General features: G+C 43.5%; 2 protein-coding genes across 8 annotated transcripts in view; one reads left to right on the top strand and one right to left on the bottom strand.

Moving 5' to 3' along the window:
* CTBP2 (C-terminal binding protein 2) overlaps window positions 1–4,235 on the top strand; it is a 131,218-nt gene extending 126,983 nt beyond the window's left edge. For all 6 annotated transcript variants that reach the window (XM_064431556.1, XM_064431559.1, XM_064431558.1 and 3 more), the window contains 3 exons: window positions 397–524; window positions 1,114–1,231; window positions 2,696–4,235. In XM_064431556.1, coding sequence (XP_064287626.1) covers window positions 397–524; window positions 1,114–1,231; window positions 2,696–2,876 — 427 coding nt within the window. In that variant the 3' untranslated portion in view covers window positions 2,877–4,235. The remainder of the gene's footprint in view (window positions 1–396; window positions 525–1,113; window positions 1,232–2,695) is intronic.
* Window positions 4,236–6,877: 2,642 nt separating this feature from the next.
* The window catches only part of ZRANB1 (zinc finger RANBP2-type containing 1), a 41,979-nt gene continuing 22,833 nt past the window's right edge, over window positions 6,878–26,023 (bottom strand). For both annotated transcript variants that reach the window (XM_064431555.1, XM_064431554.1), the window contains exons 4-11: window positions 24,532–24,719; window positions 22,861–23,014; window positions 20,419–20,490; window positions 19,002–19,200; window positions 14,822–14,942; window positions 13,876–14,005; window positions 9,977–10,206; window positions 6,878–8,652 (exon numbers count right to left, since the gene is read on the bottom strand). In XM_064431555.1, the coding sequence (XP_064287625.1) occupies window positions 8,434–8,652; window positions 9,977–10,206; window positions 13,876–14,005; window positions 14,822–14,942; window positions 19,002–19,200; window positions 20,419–20,490; window positions 22,861–23,014; window positions 24,532–24,719 (1,313 nt within the window). In that variant the 3' untranslated portion in view covers window positions 6,878–8,433. The remainder of the gene's footprint in view (window positions 8,653–9,976; window positions 10,207–13,875; window positions 14,006–14,821; window positions 14,943–19,001; window positions 19,201–20,418; window positions 20,491–22,860; window positions 23,015–24,531; window positions 24,720–26,023) is intronic.

The following is a 26,023-nucleotide window of genomic DNA, read 5'->3' as shown; positions in this document are numbered from 1 at the left end:
AGACATTATTCCCATGGGAGCATTATGCCAAACCACCCCGTGGGCTGATATTTCAGCCCTTTTTTGGTGCATTTTCAGAAGCCTGCAATTTCTGAGCCCTGCACAGAAGCTGTGCTTCCTCCCCAGCACTTCTGTGGCCATTTCGGCTGGCAGGGCCATCAGGCCAGGGAATCACTGAATGATTTGGGCTGGAAGGCACCCTAAAGCTCATCTAGTTCCAATTCTTTGCCATGGGCAGGGACATCTTCCACTAGAGCAGGTTCATCCAAGCCCCATCCAGCCTGGCCATGGAAGGAGTCTTGCATATGCAGAGGGCAGGCCACAAGCCTTTTGCTGTTCATCTTTCATTTGTTTAAACATTGATTAATCTCTTTTTTTGTTTTCCCCTGCTCCCAGTTTTGCTCAAGGCCCATTGAAAGATGCTCCCAACCTGATCTGCACCCCACACACAGCCTGGTACAGCGAGCAGGCGTCCCTAGAGATGAGAGAAGCTGCAGCCACCGAAATCCGACGTGCGATCACAGGTACCCAGCCCCGGGGACACTGGGCTTGGCTCCCTGGAACGGGAGCCAGGAGGAGCAGAGACAGGGATTCATCCTGCCCATGGGAAAGGGATCTAACCCCAGTTTGCTTCCAGTAAAAGAGCTGAGAACCCAGAGTTCCGTGTTCAGTCCTGACTGGGTGATGAGTTTTGTGTTGGTTTTATTTTTTTAATGAATGGGCAAATAGTGGTGTCTGTGACTGGGAAAAAGAACAGGACAGGGAAGCAGTAATTGCTGCTCCTGTTCCTGCTGCTGACACAGCACTGCATTACAAAACCAAATCCCAAGGTGGTGGGCACAATGCTCCAGCAAAAGAGTGCTTCTCTTTTCCTAAAAGTCGCCCTCAAGGGAACAGCTCCTCTGAAAGCAAAGTGTTGGGAGTGAGGGTGGGAAGCTGGTCTCCAGCCCTGCACCGGGAGAGTTGAAATACCCTGCTGAAACAAGGAATGTGGGATGGTTTTCCTCTCATCTTTACACTGACAGACAGTGGAGTTGTAAGCATTGCAGCTCATTGGAGGGCGATGAAGCTGGGCCCTGCCTGGCACAGACTCACCTTTCTCTCCAACTGCAGGGCGCATCCCGGAGAGCCTAAGGAACTGCGTGAATAAGGAATTCTTTGTCACGACGGCTCCGTGGTCAGTAATAGACCAGCAGGCGATTCATCCCGAGCTCAATGGTGCCACGTACAGGTGAGCGGGAGAACGGGAACACCGGGACACCGGGAACACCGGGTGCCGCTGGCACGGCAGGGCTGGGACAGCGAGGGTGGGCACCCGGTACCCGGCTGCTGTCACCCCTCCCTGGGAGCAGCACTCACAGCACGGGGGTTCCTGATGGCCTTGAGCCATCCCAAAGGGTGGGAAGAGCCTCCCTGCCCAGAGCCTGCATCCCTCGGGCTGGGAGTCACTGGGCAGCACCTCTGGAAGTGGCAGGAGCCCCCCCAAAGCTGGATGTGACTTCTGAACTGCAGCAGCAGCTCTGTGCTCCTGTCCGTGAGCAACCTCAGGTTAATGAGCCAGGGGAAAAGTTCCAAATTTAGGGCTGTAGTCAGGTGACCCAATTTCCACCTAATCCAAGATTAAGGGTTACTTACTGCTCTGTTTAGATGGCTCCAAGTATGCTGGTAGGAGACATTAGGATCAAGGAGTTGGAGCATGGGCTCATTCAGGGTATCACCACTGCCAAAAATACTCTGAGCTACAAAATACCCTGCAGGGCACATCAGGTCATGCCAGGCAGAGCCAGGCCAGGGTTTCCCAGCAGCAGAGCCCCAAGACAGCTCCTGGGCCATGCAGGCCCCAGGCAGTGAAGGCTCCCTCTGAACACCACAACTTCCAAACGTGGAAAAAGCCTCCCCCTTCTCACTCTTGTTCCCAAACACCTGGGCAGTGCCAGCACCTTGGCTTCCCAGCTTAACCTGTCTCTGCAGGGAGCTTCAGCCCTGGAGCCCCTGTAAGCTGGCTCAGCTCACCACCTTCACAGGCAGGTAAAATTCCTGTCCCCTCCCAGCTTCCCAATCCACTTTGCCTCAAGGCAGTGGAGCTGCAGGGAAGTGGGAGCCCTCAGGCCTCACATGGCCACAGAGCTCCACATGGTTTTGTCCTCGTTGCCCCCACATCACAGTTGAATAAATTATTATTATTCTCCTTTTTCAAACTCACTGTTGTTTCTTGGAATGTGTGTAATTGCTCCTGCTCTTGGAAAAGCTAGATTAGATCTGATCCCATTTTTGAGCTGTGCTGTTCCACAAGGAAGATGCAGCTCCAGGAAATATTTACAAACCAGATGTAGGTGTTCAAGATATTCACACAGGGATAATGGGGTGAGCACACCAGCATCTGGGCTTTCAGAGAATATTCCAGATGGTTCCTTACCCAAATTTCCAAAGGAGAAGGGCTTCCCCATGGTGCAGGAGGCTGTGAGAAGGCACAGAACAAGCTGCAGTCCTGGTGGTGTAGTAGAGGACACTTACCCAAGGCACAGCAGGTGATGTTTAACTCCGAGCTCTCCCTTGAAATGAAAAAGGAAAAGCAAACCTGGCTCCAGGAGGGAAGTGGGATCTCTCTGCTGTTTTCTCCACGGCAGCGCTGGGCTGACGGGTGTGTGATGAGCTGTGCTGTGACAAACCTGTCTCTCTGTGTCCCCTCTGCCAGGTATCCCCCTGGGATGGTCAGCGTGGCACCAGGAGGAATCCCAGCAGCTATGGAGGGCATCATTCCCGGAGGCATCCCTGTTACCCACAACCTTCCCACAGTGGCACATCCTTCCCAAGCTCCATCGCCCAACCAGCCCACAAAACACGGGGACAACAGGGAACACCCCAACGAGCAATAGCAGATAATTTAAAAACCATTCAATAAACTTAGGACCAAGAGACATTGGAAAAGAAGTTATACATGAACTAAAAGAGAAGAATTTGATACGAAATTTGTAACGTTGATTTTGGACAGAGGCATCATTGATGTTCCAGTGTTCCCGACAAAGCGACAGCAGCCAAGACTGGGGAGAAGTCCTGGAGAAGTCACCTGCTCCCTGCAGTGCTGAAAACTAGGATGTGATACATTAATGAGCAACTTCTCTTGTTGTGTGTTGAGTTTCCTTCATCTGTGCATCAATCACATGAATAAAAATGAATTTCTTTCCCCCCCTCAATTCCTTGGGAAGGACAGGGCTCCTGCACTGTGTCCAGGCCACTGAATTAAGCCATCTTTACAGAGTTAACAAGAAACCATTGTGTGGCTTCAGCCCTTTCCTTTCTCTTGCATCTGGTGACCTCTCCTAACAGGGGGCAGCAGTTCTGGCTTAGAAGTGGAAGAAAAAAAAAGAAAATACTCCTCCTCCTCCTTTTTGCAGTGGCCAGTGCCGTGTAACAGAAGTTCTCCTGCCAGGTCTAAGTTCCAGCCATTCCAGCTGGGATCTGTGGGATGGGAAGGGCAGAAAGGGCTCCTGGCAGTGACTACTGCCCTCCCAGGCTAAGGAAAACCAAACTGCCAGTCTCTTCTCTGCCCAATACACTGAATAAAGTAGCTGTGCATCCACCTACGTACGCCCTGCAATGATGCAAGAAAAAACAAAAGAAAAAAGAAAAAAAAAAGAAAAAAAATGAAGAAAGTATTAAGTTTCACACACTATTTGTACTCAGATATATTTTCTCAGTTTTAAATCTGCAGCTATTTTATCAAGTGGAAAAAGTCTTGAGCTGGAAAGGGTTCAAGAATAATGTTGCATTTCCTTATGTCTCAGGAAACACTTTTTATGGTAACTTGTCAGACTGTCTATGAACAAAATCCACTTTTTTAGACATTGATAAAAGTCTTCTTTTCTTCACGTGATATTTTATACAAGAACACTTCAAGATGTGTTATTAGATGTGACTGATTTTAACAAATCCTATTAGATTTGTATCAACTAGTTACATGTTATATTCATAGTCTTTTGTGAATCACCGCCTTTTGTTTTTAAAGATGGCCTGTTTTGAGCCTTTGTATGGGTACATTCCTGTTTCTGTGACAAAAAAAAAAAAAAAAACAACAAAAAAAGAAATCTTGAGCTGTCCCAAACAGACAAAAAAGAAACCAATGGCTATCAGTATGTTTTGGTTTAGTGTGTTACCGTTACTGTATTTGTTTATTGTAAAGGTGGACATTTAGCGTTCAGTGCAGTTTTCAATAAAAAGTGATAAAATTTCTATAATTTCTGAAAGGCAAGAGCTCTCGCTGCAATCTGGGGCTTGGAGACACTGAGAGGTAACCATAAGGTACAAACATAATTCTGGTCACACTTGGTGCATATTTACAGTCCAGTGGGAGGGGAAGGTCCCTTCCAACTCAGACCATTCTGCGGTGAAGAGATCGCTGTGGGTTTCCACTAAGTACAAAGGCAGCTACAACTCAAACAACATTTTCTGTGCATTCTCAAAAGCTGAAGCATTATCAAACCACTGGAAAATAAAGCCAAAAAAGTGCTCAAGAGGGGCTGCTGGCTTTGAGCCTCACTGGGCAAAAGGCCTGTCTGTTCTTGTTTCCACCATTCTTTCCCACTGTGTCCAAGTGCCACACACATGGAGTTAGATGGGGACTAAAAAAAGCTGAAACCAAAGTGTCCAAGTTACAAAACTCTGTATTTTGTTTGCTTAAAATTAAACTGAAAACTTGGTTACCAGCTTCAAACATCCAAGCAAGAGGTCACCTGTTACAGAGTGATTGCTCCTTGTCAGTGCTCAGCACAGCCCAGCAGTGAACTATCCGTGACCTCAGTGAGAAACTGGGATGAAACAGGTCAGATACAGGGGTGGTATCTGGGGGACACCGAAATGACCATCAAAACCAAGAGGAAAACACTTAATTCATGTTAAGGTTTAGAGTTGTTTTAAAAATAAATGAGCCCTGGTACTTTGTTTCTGGATAATCCGGTCCCTCCCTGCGCCACAGGACCCATGTGCCAGCAGTGACTCCGAGCTCAGAACATGCTGGAGCTTTCATCCAACACCCAGCTTCCCTTTCAGCCAAAACCAAGGTCAGAAGTGCCACATGCTCAACAGGAGCAGAGGTTAAGCCATCCCAAAAGTTACAAGTGCCTGCAGGGAGAACACCAGCAAACATGGAAAGATTGGAGCAGCGGAAGGGGAAGAATATCATCACAGCTGGGAGATGCCAGAGCACCAGGAGCTGCAGCTCTCAAAATGGAAAATTACTGGGGAAAGAAATGGGAAATGAACAGTTGCTGCTGAAGGTTTGTGGCTGACAGAGCCATGCTGCTGTTGTCCCACTCAGGGAAAACAGACAGGAAGGCTCTCCTGGGATAATATTTTTCTGCAGGGAGAACTCCAGAGATGTCAAAGTAGCTGTCAAAACAAGCAGCTTCATGGTGACAAACACTAAATAAAACCTTTTAAAAAGGTATTAGGGAAGTTACTGAAAAAAGGGGGAAAAGGAAAGCAGAAATTAAAGTCTCCACACACACAAACCAACTTGGGGTAATGGACGAAATGTAACTCAGGGGATTTGCCATAAGCCATGCAGCAGAACTTTGGAAGAATCCAGAATTACTAAATTTTAATATATTAAAAACAAAAGAAATACAGGGATTTTCACTGAGGAAGTCATAAATAAAACCAGAAAAAACTCCTGACCAGCTGCAAAGGAGGTAGCAATGAAAAGCTAAGTTCTGTGCTAGGAAAGCATGTGCTGCTGCGAGCAATATATGAGGAAAATAACACTGAGAAACCAAATTTTTATCTATATTTTCATGGCTGAAAGTGCAGAACTTGCCGACACGCTGCAGGGGAGTGTGTGCAGATGAATCTCAGTGTCTGTAAACTTTCAGGTGTGTGACTGAGGAGCCACTGACATACACTGACTGCAGTGCGAGCACGAAGCCGGGGTTGCAGCTCTTTAATCTACAAGTGCAGGAGATTTGGATTACTTTGATTCTGGAAAAGACACTTCACAAGCTCCCAAAGGGCCTGTGAAGGATTTGAACCTGAACAGACCATTGTACAGCACATCAGAACAAAACAATAATGATCGAGGAAGCCAAGTGATCCAAAGTACCAGGACTGTCCTGTCAGAGCAGTGAGAATCCATCGGTGCATGCGGTTGGGAACAGCTGAACTGACCTCGGGGCAGGGCTGGGGACAGGGGCACAATGCAGGCTGCCCGTGGACAGCAGGAGAGCAGGGCCAGTTTGGCTCAAGGGAGACTTTCACATTGGCAATTCACTCCTTGGGACGAGGAAAGCTCTGCTTCCCCCAACAAACAGCACTGCCAAAAGAACATGGGTGGGAGGTGAAAACTCCACAGCATCCTCAGAGCAAGCAGCCCATGGAATATGGGGCTTTTCCTTCTGTCCACAGGGCAGGTTGGGATCTGAAGTTCCAGGTGTGGCCACTGAGAGCTCCTCAGGCTGGCTGAGTTAGGACCCCCGTGGTCACAGCACGACACAAACCACTCCAGCACACGGTGCGCGCCAGCTCAGGGCACAGAAATCCTCATCCCAGCTTACCCTGCATTCAGCTCCCCTGACAGAAAAGCCTTACATCCTCAGCTAGACAAGGTATAAAAGGATTTCACTGCAAGGTAAGGATAAAAAAAAACCAACCCAGTTTAGAAAGGGAACTTGAACCAGGACCGTGTGCTCATGAAGAACCCCTGGAGTATCTGGGGCTGGGTGGTGAATTTGGGTCACTCACATGGCAGAGCAGCATTCATCCTTCACCTGGAAATCTGGGCATGCACCAAGCAGAGGAAACCTAATGACCAAAAAAGGTGAAGACATAATAAACCTCAGTGGGATCTGGGACGGGAAAATTGCAAAATTAATACAGTACTTCATTATTTCTTTCGGTGTCGTCACCAAGGTTCTGTAGGAGTTGTGCACGTTTCAACACCATCTAAGCAGCATTTGGAAGAAAAAGCAGCAACTTCCTCAGGGTTTCCATAGCTCTGAACTACATAAAAATAGGTGCTATGGGGCTTCTTTCCAAATTCTAATTAAAACAATTTCATCTACTGCAAAATTTCTTATTCAACCACCACACCATCAAAAGTGCTTTTCAAGACAACCTGAATTGCACTGTATATGCAAAAACTGGCATTAACCTTTAGTGTTTCAGTGAGATTTTTAGATAAACTTTATCCATTACAGGTTACATGGCTAAAGTTATCAAATATAATAAAATTTCTACTGGAGAATATACTCTGAACTTACAGTCTTAGGAACTTACATAAGTTTAAGTATGGCCACATCAATCAACATGCAAGAAATTCCCAGGTTTACATACTGAGAAATATATAACAGTGCTTTTAAACAACTTGAGCATAGATTCTTCTTTTTAATTAGAACTGCCAAGTGGATTCTCACTAGATTTAGTGACCGAGGAGTAACCTTTAAAAAGGTGTTTTTTTCATTTGCAGCAAAGTTTGAGTGATCAAAGAATAAATGATAAAAATTATACAATTTGTAACACAGCAAGACTGAGTTTTGACAAGATTAAATTCTCAATTGTGTTCAAGTTCTGATTTCACACAATTTTGTTTAGTGTATGCTCACAGGAATAAAATCCCTTTTAGGTCACTTCTCTGAATAAATATACTTATGTATACTGAAAGGAATCTATTAACTATTAGAAGAAAAAATAAAAGGCAAAAAAACCCCCAAAAAGCTTTTTCAGGAAACAAATCATTTCACTCAATGTAAATTTAACTTCTCTTCCAGTTTGTTCCGTAGAGTTTAGGCTTTATTATGTGGGCACAGCAATAACTAAAATATTAGTAAAATAACAAACGCATTTTTGCTTATGACTTGCTGTGGATATCTGTGCAAACAAAAAAAACCTCTCACAATCTGACCTGGGCACTAGTGAGATTTCACAGGAAAAGGCCTTTCAGGGAAATGTGTCAGAGTATCTAAAAGGTGATGGAGAAGACCAGGTTCTACTGTAAAAGAATCTCAGAGGGAGGAGATATCCATCCAGCTCACATGTGCTTTCAGAAGTGCCCTTAGCTGAAAAATTTCTCTGCAATAATTAAGATGCTGGTATACGTTTCCTATTACACAACCTCTTACACAACCACATGCGGTACATTTATAGACAGATTTACAGTCAGAAAGAAAAATGGGGTTGGTTTGGTTTGCTTTTTTTTTTTTTCCATCTTGATAATAAAATTAGCTGTTTTTTGTTTTCTTTTTCGTGTTTTTATACAAACTGTAGTCCAGCCCACTTGGCTCTCTCCAGGCAGCAGGATGAGCGTCCATCCTCTCCCCGTGCTGTCGGAGAATCCTTCCCAGCATGTATCCCCTAAGACCTGGGTCGCTCCACACCCAACTGCTACAGCACAACGCTCACTCGGGGGCACACACTCTGCGCTGCTCATTTGCACTTTATTCCCCCTCACTCATCGTCGTCATCCTCGTCCTCCTCGCCGTCGGACAGGGACGTGCAGGGCCGGATCTGCCGGTAGCGGTCGAGCCACTTCTCCACCATCTGGGTGACCAGCGGGTGGTTGCGCCGGCGGGAGCTCTTCTGCATGGCCACCAGCACCCCTCCCTCTGTCACGCAGCAGTCCAGCCACTCCCGCAGCAGCTTCTCCTGCTGCTCCTCGTTGCCTATCTTTGGGGCACAGAAAACACCAGGAATGAGGCTTCCCAAACGCCCAGCGCCATCCCTGCTCCACGCGCGTCGCACTGGATTCCCAATCTTGCCTAGCATTCTCCTCATCTTGCCTAGCATTCTCCTCATCTTGCCTAGCATTCTCCTCATCTTGCCTAGGACTCTCCTCATCTTTCTACTCATCCTGCCTAGGATTCTCTCAATCTTGCCTAGGATTCTCTCAATCCTGCCCAGGATTCTCCCCCATCCTGCCCGGGATTCTCCTGATCTTGCCTCTGTTCTAGGGTAGCCACTCCAAGGCATCACACCCAGAAAAGAAAAACTGATGCCCACTGCATTTTCAACCAAAGGCTCTGGAAGTACTCTCCAGCTCTTCTCCCCAATTTTTCACATGTCTATTTCCAGTTTGGTCTTCAGTTATTTTTAAGCAACTATTTATCTACTTATTTTTCTATTTATCTATTTTTGAGCAACTATTTATCTATTTAAGCAACTATTTATCCATTTTTAAGCATCTATTTATCTAAACACCATATATAAGGAGGGAAGTCCTAACAGAGCTTTCTGGCTTTAGAAACATATATTTCTAAGTTCTCAACATTTTCTCTTGCAAAATATAACAAATATCATGGCTTGCTGAAGAAGCATCCCTTTCTAGACTTGAAGATCATATTTTTCTCCTTTTATTTACAGAATGCCCACTTTCTGCAATTATATCAGTTTTCCAGTCCTCCCTTCACCCATGCACACCCTTTAGTGAAGTAGTTCCACATTTTTATCATAGTTATTAAAGCAAAAATGAGTCGAGTTTCATTAGAATAGAAGGTGGAAAATGCTGCAACTGTAGGCCAATACTTGTGTTTCATCTTTTAGGGAAAAAAAACCCAAAAGGCAGATTTCAGTCTTGCCTTAGTGCCAGAACCCTTGTTTTTGTGTCCCTTTCTAGGTATTCTGATACTCGGTGTTCTGAGGCACAGGGTGGGATTGTTGGGGGGTCCTGTGCAGGGCCAGGAGTTGGACTGAATGATCCTTGTGGGTCCCTTCCAGCTCAGGACATTCTGTGATTCTATGATTCTGTTTCTGTGATTTACATGGGCAAGGAAGTTACATTCTATTTACAGAGCTGTAAATAGAAATCAGATTTGTGGGAAAATACCTTTCAGCATCACCTGGAATGATGGGGAAGGGAGCAGCATTAATTAACCAGAACAGCACACTCCCTGTAGTTCTTTGGACACCAAAAACTCGGAGCTACAGAGACTGCTGAGCTCCAGCGAGCAGCTGTGACAAAGCCACCAGCACACACCAGGTGTTTCTTTCTTACCTCTTGAGCAGAAAGGAAGTGAATGTGCAATAATTTCCTCTCGCTGTCCACCAAGGGTAGAAAAGTAACAGTAACATCATCGTCAGTGTTCAAATTAGCACCAGCGCCTCGATTGCCATAGCCGTCATTCTCCATGGCAACCAGGGCGGAGAAATGGCCCCTCGTGTAGCCCAGAGCTATGGGACTTTTCCAACAAAAACTCTGTTCCCATAACAAAGGCAAATACACACCTGTGGGGAAGGGAAGCACAGGGAAAGGCTCAGAACTGCTGCTCAGCAAGGAAGGATTTTGATACAAACCTTGTGGTTTGGGCCGAAGAGAAGCACATCACATTTAAAACATACACGGTTTGGTCTGCACTGGCACAGGCCACACTTTTCAGTAGAGCTAATTGTTGTTAATTAACACAAGTCAGATATCTTTGCAATACAAGTTTTAACACAAAATACTACAATCACAACCAATACATTACCACAGCACTAAAATGTATGGTCTATAGTGCAGCGATGAACAAAAAACAAGGTTTAAAAAGCTGCCTTTTATGTTTGATAATTCTTCTTAAAACTGAAGAAAAAAAAGATTCTGCATGACAGAAATAAAGGTTACAGTCAGATGTCTATTTTTACCAGAGCAAAAATTCCACCATCTGCTCACAAAACTTACCATTAAAAGAACTCACTGCACAAAATGTTACTCAGCACTGATGTAACCCATCCCAGAGAATGGGACTGCTCATATACAGTACTCACAGATTAAATTAACACACATCAATTATTCATATCAATTTAAAAAAAAGTGCCAAAAAGCTGATACTACTTTACTCAGCTACAACCAACACCTGATGTCACAAATTCTGAGAAGAACTGCACTTTTTCTCATCACCATTTTTAGCAATAAAGACAGCAATTTGCTCGAGGTCTCAAAATAAAACTGGAACTCCTTTCTTCCAGGAACATAAATAATTCTTGGTGTGTACTGCTGCAAGACAACTTAAGCAAAAGCACAGCTCACCTTGTGACAGGTTAAAAATAGCCCCACATAAACTCGAGTGCACATGTAGCATAGCAACCCCTCCTAGTACAGCTGCTGCTGCAAACACAGCTCCTCGACAGCCCAGAGAGGGAAGGGCAACGCTAAAATGGGAATCTGAGGCAGGGGTGGCTTTGGAGGTTCTGCTTAAATGTTGAGCTCATCTTTTTGTACTGCAGTAAAAATTAGTGGGGTTACCAGTAAATAATTGTGCCTTTTTTCTTCCCCCCTTGTTTCTGAATTAGCAATCAAGAGCTACCTAAAAGTCTTTCCATTTGTTTAAAATTAAGAGTTGCAGAAGTTTTTACAACACCTCGATTTAAAGACAGATCCTTTCAATACCTGCTTAGCCCTCCCTTCCTCCTGTCCCCATTATTAAGTCTCACTCTAAAGCAATGTTAAACACAAAAGGTGAAGAACACAGGATAATCATTCACCAGAAAGTTTCAAACCTTCGCATTAAGGGAAAGAACCAAACATCCAATCAAAGTCTGAATTTACACTGAAGATGACATCCACTCAAATGGAAGGAAGACAGTCCTTCAATTCCTGGGAGCACAGCTTTGTGACCTTTCAGTACTGAAACTCATCTGCCTCCATCTCTACACTGAAATTCAGCAAGTGTTTGGAAATCTTCTTTCACCATTGTTTTATCCTGGTGAAAATTCCACACTCATCATTTCCCCAAGACAGAAGGCTGTGCTGCATTTCCCATTCCTCCTCAACACTGTGATGAGCTCCACAAGAAAAGAATTTCAAGCACTGCCAGGGAGAATATCTAGTGCTCTCAAGAGTTATAAAAGTCACTCTGATATAAAGCCAGAAGGTCGTGCAACAACAGTTGACATGACCACAAGCCACAGAAAATAAAGAGTACGGGCTAACACCTACCCTGAAGCCACCCACAGAGGATTTCGTTTCTCCAGCTTGACCTGTTGATCACTTCAGTCAGTCATCTTTTTTCCTGTTCAATTTTAAAAGCTATATATTTGTGCCACTAAATACACATGGCCAGACCAGGAGGGTCAGCCAGGGTCCTAGTTAGGGCTTGAGCAAGCAGATCTTCCACCACTGAAGCTTTAGTACTTAAAGAATTAAGAGTCAGCTGGAATCTGGGGAACAAGGAGGCTGGCAATTATGGGATTCACAGCAGCTACAGCAAGGATACCAAGCTGGAACAAGGAATCCCTGGGGAAAAAAATTCCTGTCAGGGGTGGCTAAGAGGGTGCGACAAACTGAACCATGATGTTGAACAAGCACTAAAAAAATTCATTTCCCCATTTTTACTATAGAGTGGTTTGGGTTGGAAGGGAGCTTAAAGCCCATCCTGCGCAATCTTCCACCTTCCCAGGTTCCAACCTGGCCCTGGACACTTCCAGGGATTTTTCTGGTGGATGTGATGTTAAAGAGAGGCAGGGACACCCCAGCACTCCCCAAAGCTCCCATGCCCACCCACAGGCCCAGAGCAGGAGACTCCTCCTGGCAGCCCACCCCACTCCCAGTGCATCAGCTGGGTTTCAGCTGTGCCACTGGCATTTGATGAGCACACATTAACCACAAAAATGTGGCTGGCCAGGGAGAGGAGCAATTCCAGCTACTGGGACACAGGACTCCAAGTTCACCTGTTCCCAGGGCTGTGTCCATGTACGGATGAATTTGGCTTGTGGCAAATCTCAAGATGTAACTATTTGACTGCCTGAATTCCTGGAAACCTGTGTGCAGTAAAAGGGTGTTCCAGACACCCAGTTTCCTTCTGGTTCACAGAGCAAGAAAACTTCAGCACATTTAGGCCATGTAACACTTGTCTGCCTTGATGCCCAATCTAGGAAATAAAACCATTAGCAAACCACTAAACCTTGGAGTTAAAAACAACACAAAGCTGGAGTGTCAGATTTAAGTGACACAAGTAAGTGTCCCTTCCCAGCTGCCTTTCATCATCAAAAGAAAAGTTAACATCTAACTACAATGACTACTAAACTTTTAGACTCTTCAAAAAAGTAATTCATTTCCCTACATGAAGTTTTGTTACTGCCACAAACTTGGAAGCCAAGACTCTAAATAGTTAAAAATTAATATTAACTGCACAGCTTAGGGTTTTCTATGGATCATGGCCTTGCCTCCTTCCAAAGGCACTATATTTTTTTCTTTCAAATCACAAAGATGTTTTGGGAAGCCCTCAGCTAAGCTATAAATAAAGAGTGGGTTATCATCAAGCAGATGTACTTGAGGCCAGGAATATGAACTGTGGGCAAAACAAATGTCCCAACCCCCTGGAACACACACAGCTCCTTCCCCGTGGTTCTGTTTACAGCTCAGTTTGTGCAGATGCTCCCAATCCCCTCTCATGTTTGATTATTTGAATAATGAAGTATTAGCATGTCACAGAGGGGGAAGTTGCCCAAACACAGATTTGGCTTGCAAAGCAGAAAATGCATCTTTAGAAATCCACAGATGTTAAGTCTAAGCAAAACTGGACTGAGTCATCTTCACATTTATCTTAAGGACAGTCAGGCTGTCCTGAAGACCAGGAGAAAAAAAAAGTCAGAAAGAACCTGATCAAGCTATGCAAAATTATAGTACTGATGAGAAGTAAGTCAGTATTCACACCTGCTGTAAAGTGTGAATCACTGAAACACAGATAAATTTTTTAAATTCCCATTTAAAGTATCATGTAATTCACTTTTACAGACACCATGCCCACTATAAAATGAAAAACTTCAGGTTTGGAGAGGATTATTTTGTTCTTTTTAATAGCAAATGAAAATTTATCTACAATAGTATTCCATCCTTTTCCAGACAGTCACTTCATGTCACTAGTGCTTTACAGCCCAACCCTGTTGGAAAGTGAATTTAGAAAATGAAAAGCTTACCTTGGAAGCGGGTATATCCTAATGTTTCTCCCCGAAAACTCTTGTAATATTTTACTCCATAAACTATAATTGGTCTTCTAAGAATATGTGCAAGTACAAAAATGTGTGTCTGCTCCAAACTCGCTCCAGGCTGAACCAAACACAAAGAAAGACATCACTTGAAACAGAACTTACCATCCTCTACTCTGAAATTTGAAAAACAGTCTTCAAATGCTTTTAAGAGTGATAAAGCTCTGACAGGAAAAACAAAAGACTGGAAAATTATTGGAAATAAGGAAAAACATTTCAGCTTGTCAGCTGTCAGTAATAATTCTGTCCTATTGCCCAGGTTCAGTGTAATGGATTTCATTCCCCACTTAGAAGTGAAACTCTACATAATGTTAGGTCTAAAAATAATTCCTTCATCTGAGGGCACTTTAAGGCAAATACCTTTTGATGATAGGAAAAGGGCACATACACAACAAATCTCAAAAAAATAGTACCAAAATCATGTTTAAAAGAGGAGCTAAAAATACTCCCATAGCTGGAAGCTTATAGGAATGTAAATCTCATTTTGGAGGGGAGTTATAAAATCTCAGCTTGCAGGAGTTTGAGCAGTGTAAGCTGACAGATTTGGAGGTGTGTTTGGGAGCTAAAAGTGCTGCAGGAGCTGGATATTAAACATATGATTGTCTATGAGTTTGTTCTACAGACTTCACTCTAATACCACAATTCTTTTTTGTGTTGCACTGCTTAATAGAAGCTCAAAAATTATAATTTCAAATGAACCTTTCCATATCAGCAGAAGAGCTTATGCAGTAAGATTTTAAGATCACTGGCTTAACAGGAATGCTCTTCCTTCACAGAGAAATATTCTTATTCCCAAAAAAACTCTCTAGTTCCAAAACTTCTTTCCAGATATTAAAATATCTTTTCCAAAAGGGCTCTGACAAAGGAGTTTTCTTACCTGGCTTGCAAGAGAGAGAATGAATGCCCAATCTTCCTGCCACTGTTCCTCTCGCAAGGAGAAATGTAAACCGAAGCTTTGGGAATACCACGATTCCCACTCTTTCCAGCGTGTGTAGAACCTAAATTGTGAGAGAGAGAGGAAAAAAGTGGTGAAGGCAAAAATATTTACTCAACCACCAAAATCCTGACAGCAGTATTTAACCCTTGTAATCCTTCATCCCAAGAAGGGGTGGGAAAGAGGGCAAGTAGCAGGAAAACTGGATTTTGGTTTTTTTATCTTCAGGAGACTCCATTTGTCAATCTTCATTTAAGAACCACCTAAAAAAAAAGCAATGCCTACAGCAAACATGATCCAAGTTCCTACCAAGCTCCTGCCTAGTTTGATAATTCTTGCAATAGGGTTTGGTATTTTTTTAAAGTCTTATTTAGGCTTATTTAAGTGTTGATATACAAGTAAGACATTCCATTTCATACAGGAGGAGTTGCTCATTCTTCTCACACAAAAAAATACGTATTTTCTATTTTTAAGCACATCATGAGTCAATTAACTTCAAAGTGCTTGCATATCAATTTCCAACAGCCCATGGTTAGGAGGCAGAATCTGTTTTATACCAGATTTTAGAGCAATGGGGTGGTAATTCCACATTATATGGAGTTGTAAAGCAACGTGGATAAGAATCAAATATGGGATTTAGTTTAGTCATGATATTGTATTTAACCATTTACCAAGAAAAATCACACACTAAAAGGAAGGTGTTTGCTTTTCAAAGTTTTTAACTCTGTCCAATCACCACACTATGGAAAAGCCACAACTTCATATTAGGAACCAGGATTTAGGGAACAGTGCTGAGCCAACCTTTAAACAATGGTCTTCACTGGCAAGACAAAGAAACCATTCTGAAGTTTCAGTTTATTAAAAATGTCACTGAAATGAACTCACTTAATTAAAACCTGAGAATACCAGCAGGCAGTGAGTGTGTGTGGATAAGATCTTTCCTATGCTTTCACTGAAGGTGAAATCACCCTAAAATCTTGATGTGTAGGAGCCAGGCTGGGTTTCCCCAGTCCAGGAAAACCTTTGCATGGTTGAAATTCCTATTATTAAGATATTTGGATAGGTCTGGGCTAATTGACAGTAATATCTACAGGGGATCTTCTGTATCTATATTCCACTTTTTATCCAAACACACCAACACTTCCACCTTTGAACCTGATAAATATTTTGCCTGTTTTCCTTCATAAATTTTTAACAGTACTTTGTGTTAAACTAATTAATTCCCAAGCCTGCTGAAAGAAATTTAATCAGATTCTGGGGGAAAGAAGAAAAAACAAAGCAAAACAACAACAAGAACTCCCACACCACCAGAATGAGAGAGAAAGCTCAGAACATTCAAAGGAAAAAAGAAAAAAAAAGGAAAACACCAAACTACTCCCTAAAAGCTGGATTGTGAAAGTGTTCTAAAGAAGTTTTTTTCCCTGTGTTAGTCAGCCATAGACAAGATTTTGATCTCATTTAAAGCAAACTTTTCAGGGTAACACAAGAGAACTGAGTGCATCCATTAAAAAATAAAATTCTGGAAGTCAACTTAGGGCATGTGCCTATTCTCTAGCAAAAGCTAATGGTGGAATACAAAAAGGGGCACTTCAAAACACACTTTTGTGTAAACTAAACAAGTGGAGTTATTGAAAAGTGAGTGGAAAAGACTCCACAGGCCAGAGCCTCTGGGAACTTCACTGTGGAGCTTTTTCTGAGTACCAGACACAAGACTGTCTCTGGTAAATAGATTTTTCTTTGTTCAGCATCTAAACAAACATAAAACCAGGTCAAATGAGGTACATGAGTGTTTTCTGTCTGACTACAAAAATACCCATTTTTAAGTGTCTTTGTGGAGGCTTTGAAGAATAATTCCACTAGATAAAAGTTTAAGCAGGGATTGCATTTAAGAGCCTGTTCCAGTGACGACATCACTTCGTATCAGCCACATGTCCTAGCCCACAAAATTAAATGTATCTTCTCAAATGGCATCTATACAGCACCTACAGGATGTACAGAATGATCAATTTACAACAAAATCTGCCTAAAAGACTTATTCTAAAGACTTGTTCCTAAAAAGAACATTACTTGTTCCTTGAATACCTGTCCTTTCTAGTCTGAAGACTTGTTTCCTTGAAGGAACACATCAAGCAGGTAAAAATTATGCTTCTAATAAGGATAAAGATTAAACAAATGCAGAGTAAAATAAAAATTCTGTCTAGATCTAAACTAGAAACCCTGACAAGACTGAATAGCCTCTAAGTGGCTGTATCTTATATTAAGCTACAGCAGTAAGTCAACCAACAATTAACACCAACATTTTGGGAGATTTGGTCCAAAGCTCACTACTTTGCAGCATGTTTTTGGATACCATGTTTAGTTTTGTTACCATAAAGAACAAAACCTGATCTATCCTAAATTTCTGTTCTGGCCTCATGGGGGCTGCCAGGGACATTCCTGCATGGCTGAGATGCACACTCCAAGCTGAACAGCTCCAAAGCAGTGACAGATCCTCTCAGACACTGGTTCTTGGGAGAACTGCTTCTGAAGCACAACTCTCTGGAATCCAGCTCTGGATGCTGATTTGGGGAGTTCTCCCCCAACAGCACAAAATTTACTTACAGGTATCCCTAAATTAACCTTTGTTGTTGACCTTCTGTACAGCAAGAGGACAGGGACAGGCTCTTTCTGCAGTTATGTGCTGACAGTGTTTCTCCTGTCCTTGACTACAACAACATCAAAGAAATGATAATCTGTGCTTGGGATTATCAGTCTTTATCAGCTCATCCCTTAGTCCAGGACACCCTGGAGAGCTGCTGGACACCACTGGGGGAACAACTAAGATTGTCCCTCTAGCAGAAGGAAACCACAGTGTCCTACTAAAGCAGGTCAGTGCAAAGCAAGGGAAGTTGTTTTACAGAATGATAAATCAATTTTATGGCCAAATGACAGAACCAGTTAAATGTCAACACTCTGCTTTACTGCCATTATTTTAGCAGAGAGAACAGGGATAAAAAGAGCAATCCTGAGTAAATCTGTAACTAAGCAGATGGAATGAAAATACTGAAAAGTTTATGAAGAATAAAAGGCTATCTTCTAGTAACAATCATCTGCACAGCTCCCACCAAGCAGCAAGGCATGGCATGTGCATGATTTACATTGCAAGGACACAAATTCCAGCTGCAGTAACTGTGGTTAGTACATGCCTGACAAGTATAAAGCATTTTAGTGCTTGAAATGCCATTTGCTGAGCATCACACACCATCCCTGAGTTCACAGTGTCCAAGTTTCCAGTGCTCCTATTTAAAACATGAGGTGAAGATCCCAGCTGGGACCACGGGGACTGGACAGTTTTGAGGAGCACAATCCACAGGTGTCTTAGGCTGCAGGGCAAGATGGGGCTGGGGGTGGGTATTCTACTGTCATCTGTTAGAGGTGGGGCACTTACCTGCTGGTCAGATTGAGCCACCTGCCAAAACCAAGTGGGGCAGTTTTCTTTATCTCTTCCACAGGAGATAACTTCTTGTTAACGGGCCAGTGAGTGTCCCTGCATGCAAATTCCAGCATCCCACTGGAAGACGCTCTGCCCAGGGGAGGAGCCAAGCATTCCTACCTGGATCCAATCTGAGCCTGGAACAGCACAGCAGCCTTTGCCCCCTGCATTCCCAGAGGAGCAGCTTTCTGCTGCCCTGCATTCCCAGAGGGAGAGCAGGCCCATCTCCAGCAGCCCTGGAGCTGCAGAGGAAAACTGCAGCCTTGTGCAGGATCCCTGCTCCAGCAGAAGCACAGCTGGCACTGCAGGAGGGCTGAGCCCCCATGGGATGGGACTGTGCCACCACCCTGACACACAGGGGGTCAGAGGGCTTGATCTGACTCTGTCAGTGGGTTGGGTTTTTTTTTTACTATGCCATTTGTATTTTTAATTTACCTACTAAAGAACTGTTATTCCCGTTCCTACATCTTTACCTGAGAGCCCCTTAATTTAAAAAGTATAACAATTCAGAGGGAGGGGATTTTCATTTCAAGGGAGGCTCCACCCTTCCTCAGCAGACACCTGGCTTTTCAAACCAAGACAGCAGGGAACTGGGGAGGGCTGGCTGTGGGGTGTGCTGCTCCAGCAGACGCAGGAGCTGCCCTGACTCACCAGTGGGAGCAGTCGTGTAAACTGTCGTGCAGGGCCTTGCGCAGCACGGAGTCCTTGTCGTAGATGCCCCAGGTGGCCTGGAGCACGGAGTCGAGCAGGCAGTCCCCGGCCGTGCGGTTCCAAAGTGCGTACAGCCTGCTGTCCAGGCGCGTCCCCAGCTCCAGGGACCAGTTAATGATGGGAGACTCCTCTTCCAGCTCTGCAACGGCACAGCCAGCTCTTGAACAAGCTCTTATTTATCTCAGGGAATTCAGCACAATAATGGCATAGTCTCAATGATCTACCCCTTTGCATGAATAAAACTCTGCTCTCCTTCATACTACAATTAATATCTCAGGTTTAGCTTTTCTGTTTTTCACATTCCATGCTGCTTTAGTGTGCACTTCTGAGCTTCACATGAGGGGATGGTGAGCTCTCTGCACAGAGCAGGGAGACAAAACAATTCCTGCTCCAGCTGGGCACCAAGGACAAATGATCCCAATCTCAGCCCAGGAGCACAAACCCCGTGGGCTGCAGAGAGAAAAACAAGCAGGATGGGACTGCAGGGGCTGCAGTGGGATTGGACACTGAACTGCAATGTGCACATGGAGCAGAGCTGAGCCCAGGGAGAGACCCCGGCAGCGCTCGTGCATTTTGGGGCCATTTGGGTTCATCCTGGGGGCAGCCCTGGCTGGGCTCTGCTGCTGCCCAAGGTGCATCCATGGAGGAGATCCTTTGAGTAAATCCCTGCTTTATTCTTTAGCTCTGTCCAGCCTCTGTTCTAGGGCAGCCTGCAAAAGGCATCTCAATAACAGATCAACTACCTGGCTGAGAAAATTTCTTCTACTGTCAATAAAATAAACCAAAACCAAACCATAGCTCCCACCTCACTTGTTTGAGAATTGTTACTGAAATGAAGACTTTTTTCAGTTTTCTTTAAAAAGCTTGTGACTCAAAACTGACTTTTAAAGATTTTTTAAAAGCTCTACAAACATGATTTCTACAGACTCCATTTTCCCTCTCCTCATAAATAGATGGGAAATGTTAAAATTAAAATAATTTTACATGCGCATGCAGTGACGGGACAAGGGGGATGGCATCCCACTACCACAGAGCAGGGTTACATGGGATGTTGGGAAGAAATTGCTCCCTGTGAGAGTGGTGAGCCCTGGCACAGGCTGCCCAGAGAAGCTGTGGCTGCCCCATTCTGGTATTTGCTGATTTGGAGCAACCTGCTCTAGAACATCTTCAAGGTCCCTTCCAGCTGTGACTTAATGAATTCCAGGGTGAACATCAAGTTGAAAGCATCCAATCTCTATTTAAAACACATTCATGGACAGACCCACATATATACAGACATATGTAGTTTATTTTTAGTAAGAGACACATTCTCTAATGAAAAGCCAGGAGTGATCCCAGCTGTTCTCAGTGCATTTACCTTTCTGAACATCTCTGTCAAGTACTTCATCAAATAATTTTTCCTGGACTGTGGGTGGTAGATCTTCAATATCTGAAAAAAATAGAAAGCAAATACAAGAGTCACTAAATGTTACTGTAAAAGAGACATCACCAGATGCTGCTCAGGAGAATTCCCAGAACAGCCTTTGCCCTATCAGCCCCAACACCTCCTCTGGAAAGCTGCTGTCACGTGTGACCCAAGGCTTTGCAGAGCTGCTGAGGCAGGTTTGCATCTCAGCCTCACTGTCACACCTCTGATGCAGAAAGGATCATCACAGCATGCCAGGGTAAGACTGGATTTCTCTGAAGGAGAAAGTGGAGAACCACTTTGAGGTGAGAAATTTTAAAAAGAGTATTTTTACTTTCAACCTTCTTGTATTTTAGCACAACTTTAATCCTAAGCAATGCTTTTCCAGCTGTCTGGAATGGCTTCCCCTCTGCAGTCTATTCCAATGGACAGGTACAGTTTCCCAAGGGATGTGTTCTTCTCCAGAACATGCCCTTCCTTTGTGATCTCATTCAGGCTTCAATGAAATAGTTCTGAGAACCCCAATGGTTTGCATCAAGTTAAAAAAACAAGAAATGGGAAAACTATTGAGCTATGCCATGGAAAATGCCAGTACTGACAACTGCTCCAAGAGCATCACAGACAGAATTTGCAACTACCTTGTAAAAAAAAAGGTGAAAAAAAAAAGGTGGAAACTGTATAATGGGCAGAACTCTTTTGTGACTGCTCTACCATTTAAAACAACAAACACTTGCCACACATTCTAAAACTCAGCATGTGCCACACAGTAAATATTTGCTCCTGGCCTGCATTCCAACAGAGGATAAGCAGTAAAGGGCTGCCAGGCAGAGCAGCAACCAGAGAAACTTTGCTGCTTTCAGCACAATCATGAAACTTAAACATGTGAAAGTTAAGGCAGTAAATAAAATAGGAACAGGAACATCCAGCACCCCTTCAAGCACTTTAGGGGATAAGGACTGGGGCCTAAGTGGTTTTTCAAGGACACAAAGATCTCTCTTAATTGCAGTGTGGTAGCTGCCAGTCCTGCTCAGATGTCCAATACCCCAGGGCTTTAAATCCACATTTAGGCACATGAGTTGCTCCTGAAGCACATTAATGCCTGGTGCAGGCAGGGTGATGTGGGGTGGTCTTTTTTTTTTTTTTTTTTTGTATGATTGATTGGGGCTCTTTAAGCTAAAACTGCATGCAGTGACCAGCAATCAGTGTAAAAGCTTTGCTCTCTAACACCCAAGCACTGGCTTTTCAGGAGGATCCAATCTGTTTATTTGAAAGGTCGAGTGAAAACTGGTTCCTAAACTGCATTGCTCAGGTAATATCTGAGAAGGATTGTGTGATTTATACTTCTATCCTTGGAAATGCTCTCCAGAGCCAAACTGCAAAATATGTGCAGTTGGCAAAGAGTGAGGAAAGTGGAAAGTCTTGATGCACAAAAGCTTTTGAACAGTTTCATTTTTTAATTACTAAATGGCCATTACATGAGTCAAAAAGCTACACAGTGCTTTAAGATGTCTCTCTTGAAAATACTAAACAAATTCTTGAGCTCTGGAGAGAACATTTCTCACATGTTTTTAAATCCTTGTTGCCCTTTTCCCCTCTCTCCCCTAAAAAGCAATGAAATCTTACTCTCCCAGACACCCCCTACACCCACCCCACATGCCTGTCACACACAACCCAGAGTACAACTGGATACAGCACCTCAGTCAGGTGCACAAGAGGTCAATATTATCCAGAACTTTGTAGAGGAGATGAGGTAACACTCAACCAAAGGGGTTCCAAACAGAATTCTTGCAATGTTTTTTATTATAAAAAAGACAAACAGATCTGCTGATTGGCACAGTTTGCAGTTGCATGTTTTCTGACTAGTGGTAGCACTTCTATTAAAGGAAACAGCTTTGAAGATTAAAAGTCTTCTAATAGCTCCTTGTTAATAGGTAAACATTCTTTTGATCTCAGAGCACCTCAAAAGTATTCAAAAAGTGCTATTGCTACAACTAGGTAAAAAGAACAGCTCTGGGCCTCAACAGCAAGGACTGAAAGCTAAAATAGCCATGTGTAAAGTCACATCATGGACCAGAAATGTCTGGGCTCCAATCTTCACTTTAAACACAGCCTTTCCTCAGAACACACCACTTTTCTTCCACTTCTTCATGGCTAAGTAGGACAACAGATGCTCAGTTCACAGGAACAATGTATGGACTGAAGTGTGCAAATACTGAGTAATCAAATTCAACTACTAAATCTGACCTAATAAAATAGGTCTTAATAAATAAAACTCTTACTAAATTAATGAATAAAACCTACACTCACATCACCACCAGAAAGTCAAAATACATAATTTTCAACTAGTGGCCAAGCAATGAAACCTCCCAGCAGGAAGAAGGGTTTTGTAGCTACCTGCAGGCAGCGTAAAGGTCACAAGGTCAGTCAGAAAGTAGCAAGCAAAGTCTCCCTTGCGCTGATGAAGAGATGCAGCGATTTCCCGGCGGATTTGCTCCGTGACCTCTGGACACACCATGGCAGGAATGCACTTGGCTGCATGTTGGGACACCTGTAAAACAACACAGTTACTGCACTCAGGATTATCCCATTCGATATCAAGATTTGGGAGGGATGATCAGCAGAGAGTATTTGGTTAGCAAGGAATGCAAGAGAGCTGTAAACACTGGCACCCTGAAAGAGCTGAAGTGTAGTGACTCTTAATGAAATGTCTCATTTGTCATGGAGCTGATAACATAGATCTGGTTAAAAACATCTTTAAATTGAAGAAGTGAATTAACAGGTGACCACTCCCAGATGAAAAAGAGGAAAAAATAGATAAGAGCTCATAGTAACAGCAATCTCAGATCTCATGCATGAGTCAAGTCTAGATTTATCAAAACTTTATTTCCACTGCACAGGACAGTTTCCTACAATCCTCACAAAAACTGTGAGGCTAAGATAGTTAAACTTCTCCAGTTCTAGTCATCGCTGGCAGAAGAAACCCATTCAGTGATGAAGGACAAATGGCACAGGAATGACACCAGATGCATATAAAAAAACACCTTTAAGACCCACATTTTCACTCATTCATATCCTAGAAAAGGAAATTATCACTGGGGCTCAAACACAACTAAGCATTTCTATAAATGACAAGATGAGTCAGTATTCCTAGGCACTGGAACAAAAGCAAACACAAAAATCCCTAAGACAGTATTTCAGTAAATTAACTTGTTTTAAAACATGTAACTCCATCCACACAGAGTTATGTAAGCAGCACAAATCTACTGATATTAGTCGTGTATAAATATATACTCAAGGCTTTAGCTACATTTGTCTTGCTTCATCTACTCTTTTTAATTATTCAACACTGAGCATTCCATCATCTTTATGTGCTTTGTAGGCAAACAGCAGCTATCAAAATTGCACTAAGCATCAGGGAAGGAGGCAGAATAAAAATCTGGCCCTGATCAGGTGAGGAACCAAAAGTCATTTGAAGAAAACAGACGAAAAAGGTAACAATTATTTACAGGGCAAAGATGGGGAACAGCAGAGATCACCAGAAGTGAGGTGACACAATGGAACGTGAAAGAGCAAAACAGAGGAACCAGTCAGTCTGTAAACTGGGCAAGGAATAGAAAAAAAATACAGGAATTTTGCAAAGCAAGAAATTTGCCTCTCTCTGAAGAGAAGCTCCCACAAAAGCCAGGAAAGCCAGCCCAGGTAGACTTACTGATTAACAAACTCAGAATAAACTGCGCTGTCATTGATGTCAGTGCTTTCCTTTGAGAGCATTTCCTCTCCCTCACCCAGAGCACAGGAAGCCTCACAATAGCTCACTTCCACTGCCAGTAAAGTCACAACGTGTGCCAAGACTGTTCATTAATGAGAAAACTGAACATCCTCAGGACCATCAGAAGGGAGTCTCTTAAAGCAAACTCACTTCTTGAGGAGAAATCCAAGGCACAGGGCAGCGATTCACGTAAATTCCAGCAGCAGCACAAACCAGAGCTGCATGCTGCTGGCTGCACACAGGGGTGCAGTCACCTGCAGGGCTGCTCCACGCCTGCAAGGGCCAGGGGAGCTCACCTCAGTGAGGAGGATGGCCAGCATGTCCTGCCTCTGGAAGCGGATGGCCAGGTGCACCAGGGTGTAGCCCACGTCGAAGGCGGACGGGCGGTTCAGCAGCCGCACCTCGTCCGCCGTCAGCTGCCGGGCAATGTCCCCTCCGGACGACTTGTAGGCTTCCACAGCAGCTAAATCACCTTCCACAACTCCTGAGGGCAGACAAAACAACACACAGCTCATTTCAGACAGCCAGGGAGCCATTCTGGAACAAGCCAGCTCATTTCACAGCTCACCTGTAGCTGTTCTGTTACAGACGATGATCAGCTGCATAGCAAGAAACTTGCCAATTTTTTATTATTTTAGGCAGAAGGGTACAACATGTTTACACTTACCTCATCTCTCAGACCATTTCTATTACCCACACTATCTGGAAAATGTAAGAGATCAAAAGCCAACTCAGAAGTGGACCCATGATGAAACACCAGCACTAACATACACACGAGCATTTCATTTGATCAGAGAGAAAGTAATTTCTTCACAGTAAAGAGGTTAGTTTGATTATTTTGTCACCAATTACCAGATCATATAAATAGGATCTATTGAAAGGTTTTGGGACTAAAAGTTTTATTTTTTCCAAACAGTACAAATGATACAAAGCATAATTTTTTCTCTTCAGCTCACCATCTCTGCTGCTAATGGAGCCTGAGAGTTTCACTCAGGGTAGTCTATTAAAACTGAATTAAAGAGAAATTAAACACACTGTGTGTACCTCCTACAGCAAGATGAGAAGAAAAGTGAACGACCCCAATATCTTCTGCAGTCCCTGGCAATCTTTGATTTATGAACCAAGCTTCCTATCAAGACAATCATGGTGAATTATTCCTTAGCTGCAATTATCAGAATACACCATCACTAAGATGTGGAGCTGCTAACAGGATCTGTTCCAATATAAGACTTCCTAAATTTAGAAATTCCTTCAAATATATTCTATTTTAGGTACATGGTCCACGAGAGAACAGTGCAGTGCTGAACTGAGCAAACAGAATAGTGTCCCTAAAGCCATCTTTACTGGAGCAGTAAATAGAATCTCACTCCTGAGAAGCAGCCCTTGCTGCAGCAGCTCAAGCAGAGAAGAGCACAGATGACAAATGAGAAAACCCTGTCCCTATTTTCTGAGCTAAAGCTCCTACCCAGCTCCTGAGAGTCAGCAGCTGGGTGGAGGCTGGAGACTGAGACCCAACTCCATCCTTCACTTCATTTGCTCACCAAGACACAAAAGCAGATGAACAGGAAAGGTCCTCAAACCCAATCAGGACAAGCACTCCCACTCAGGACTTGAAATTAAATAAAAAAAGGAAAAAACCACAACACTTCCCACCCCCTCATCCCAAACGAGTAGAAATCCCCTACCAAAATTAAAAAACTCCAACATAACAAATTGAAATGGCTGCTAGCAGAGAAGCACACTAACCACTGGCCTCCTGGTTAATCCAGGATTTAAAAAAGCATTCTT

The sequence above is a fragment of the Passer domesticus genome, chromosome 8 (assembly GCF_036417665.1).
Source record: "Passer domesticus isolate bPasDom1 chromosome 8, bPasDom1.hap1, whole genome shotgun sequence".
Classification (NCBI taxonomy): Eukaryota; Metazoa; Chordata; class Aves; order Passeriformes; family Passeridae; genus Passer; species Passer domesticus.
The sequence above is the reverse complement of the archived record's forward strand: the minus strand, read 5'-3'. Positions and strand labels throughout refer to the sequence as shown.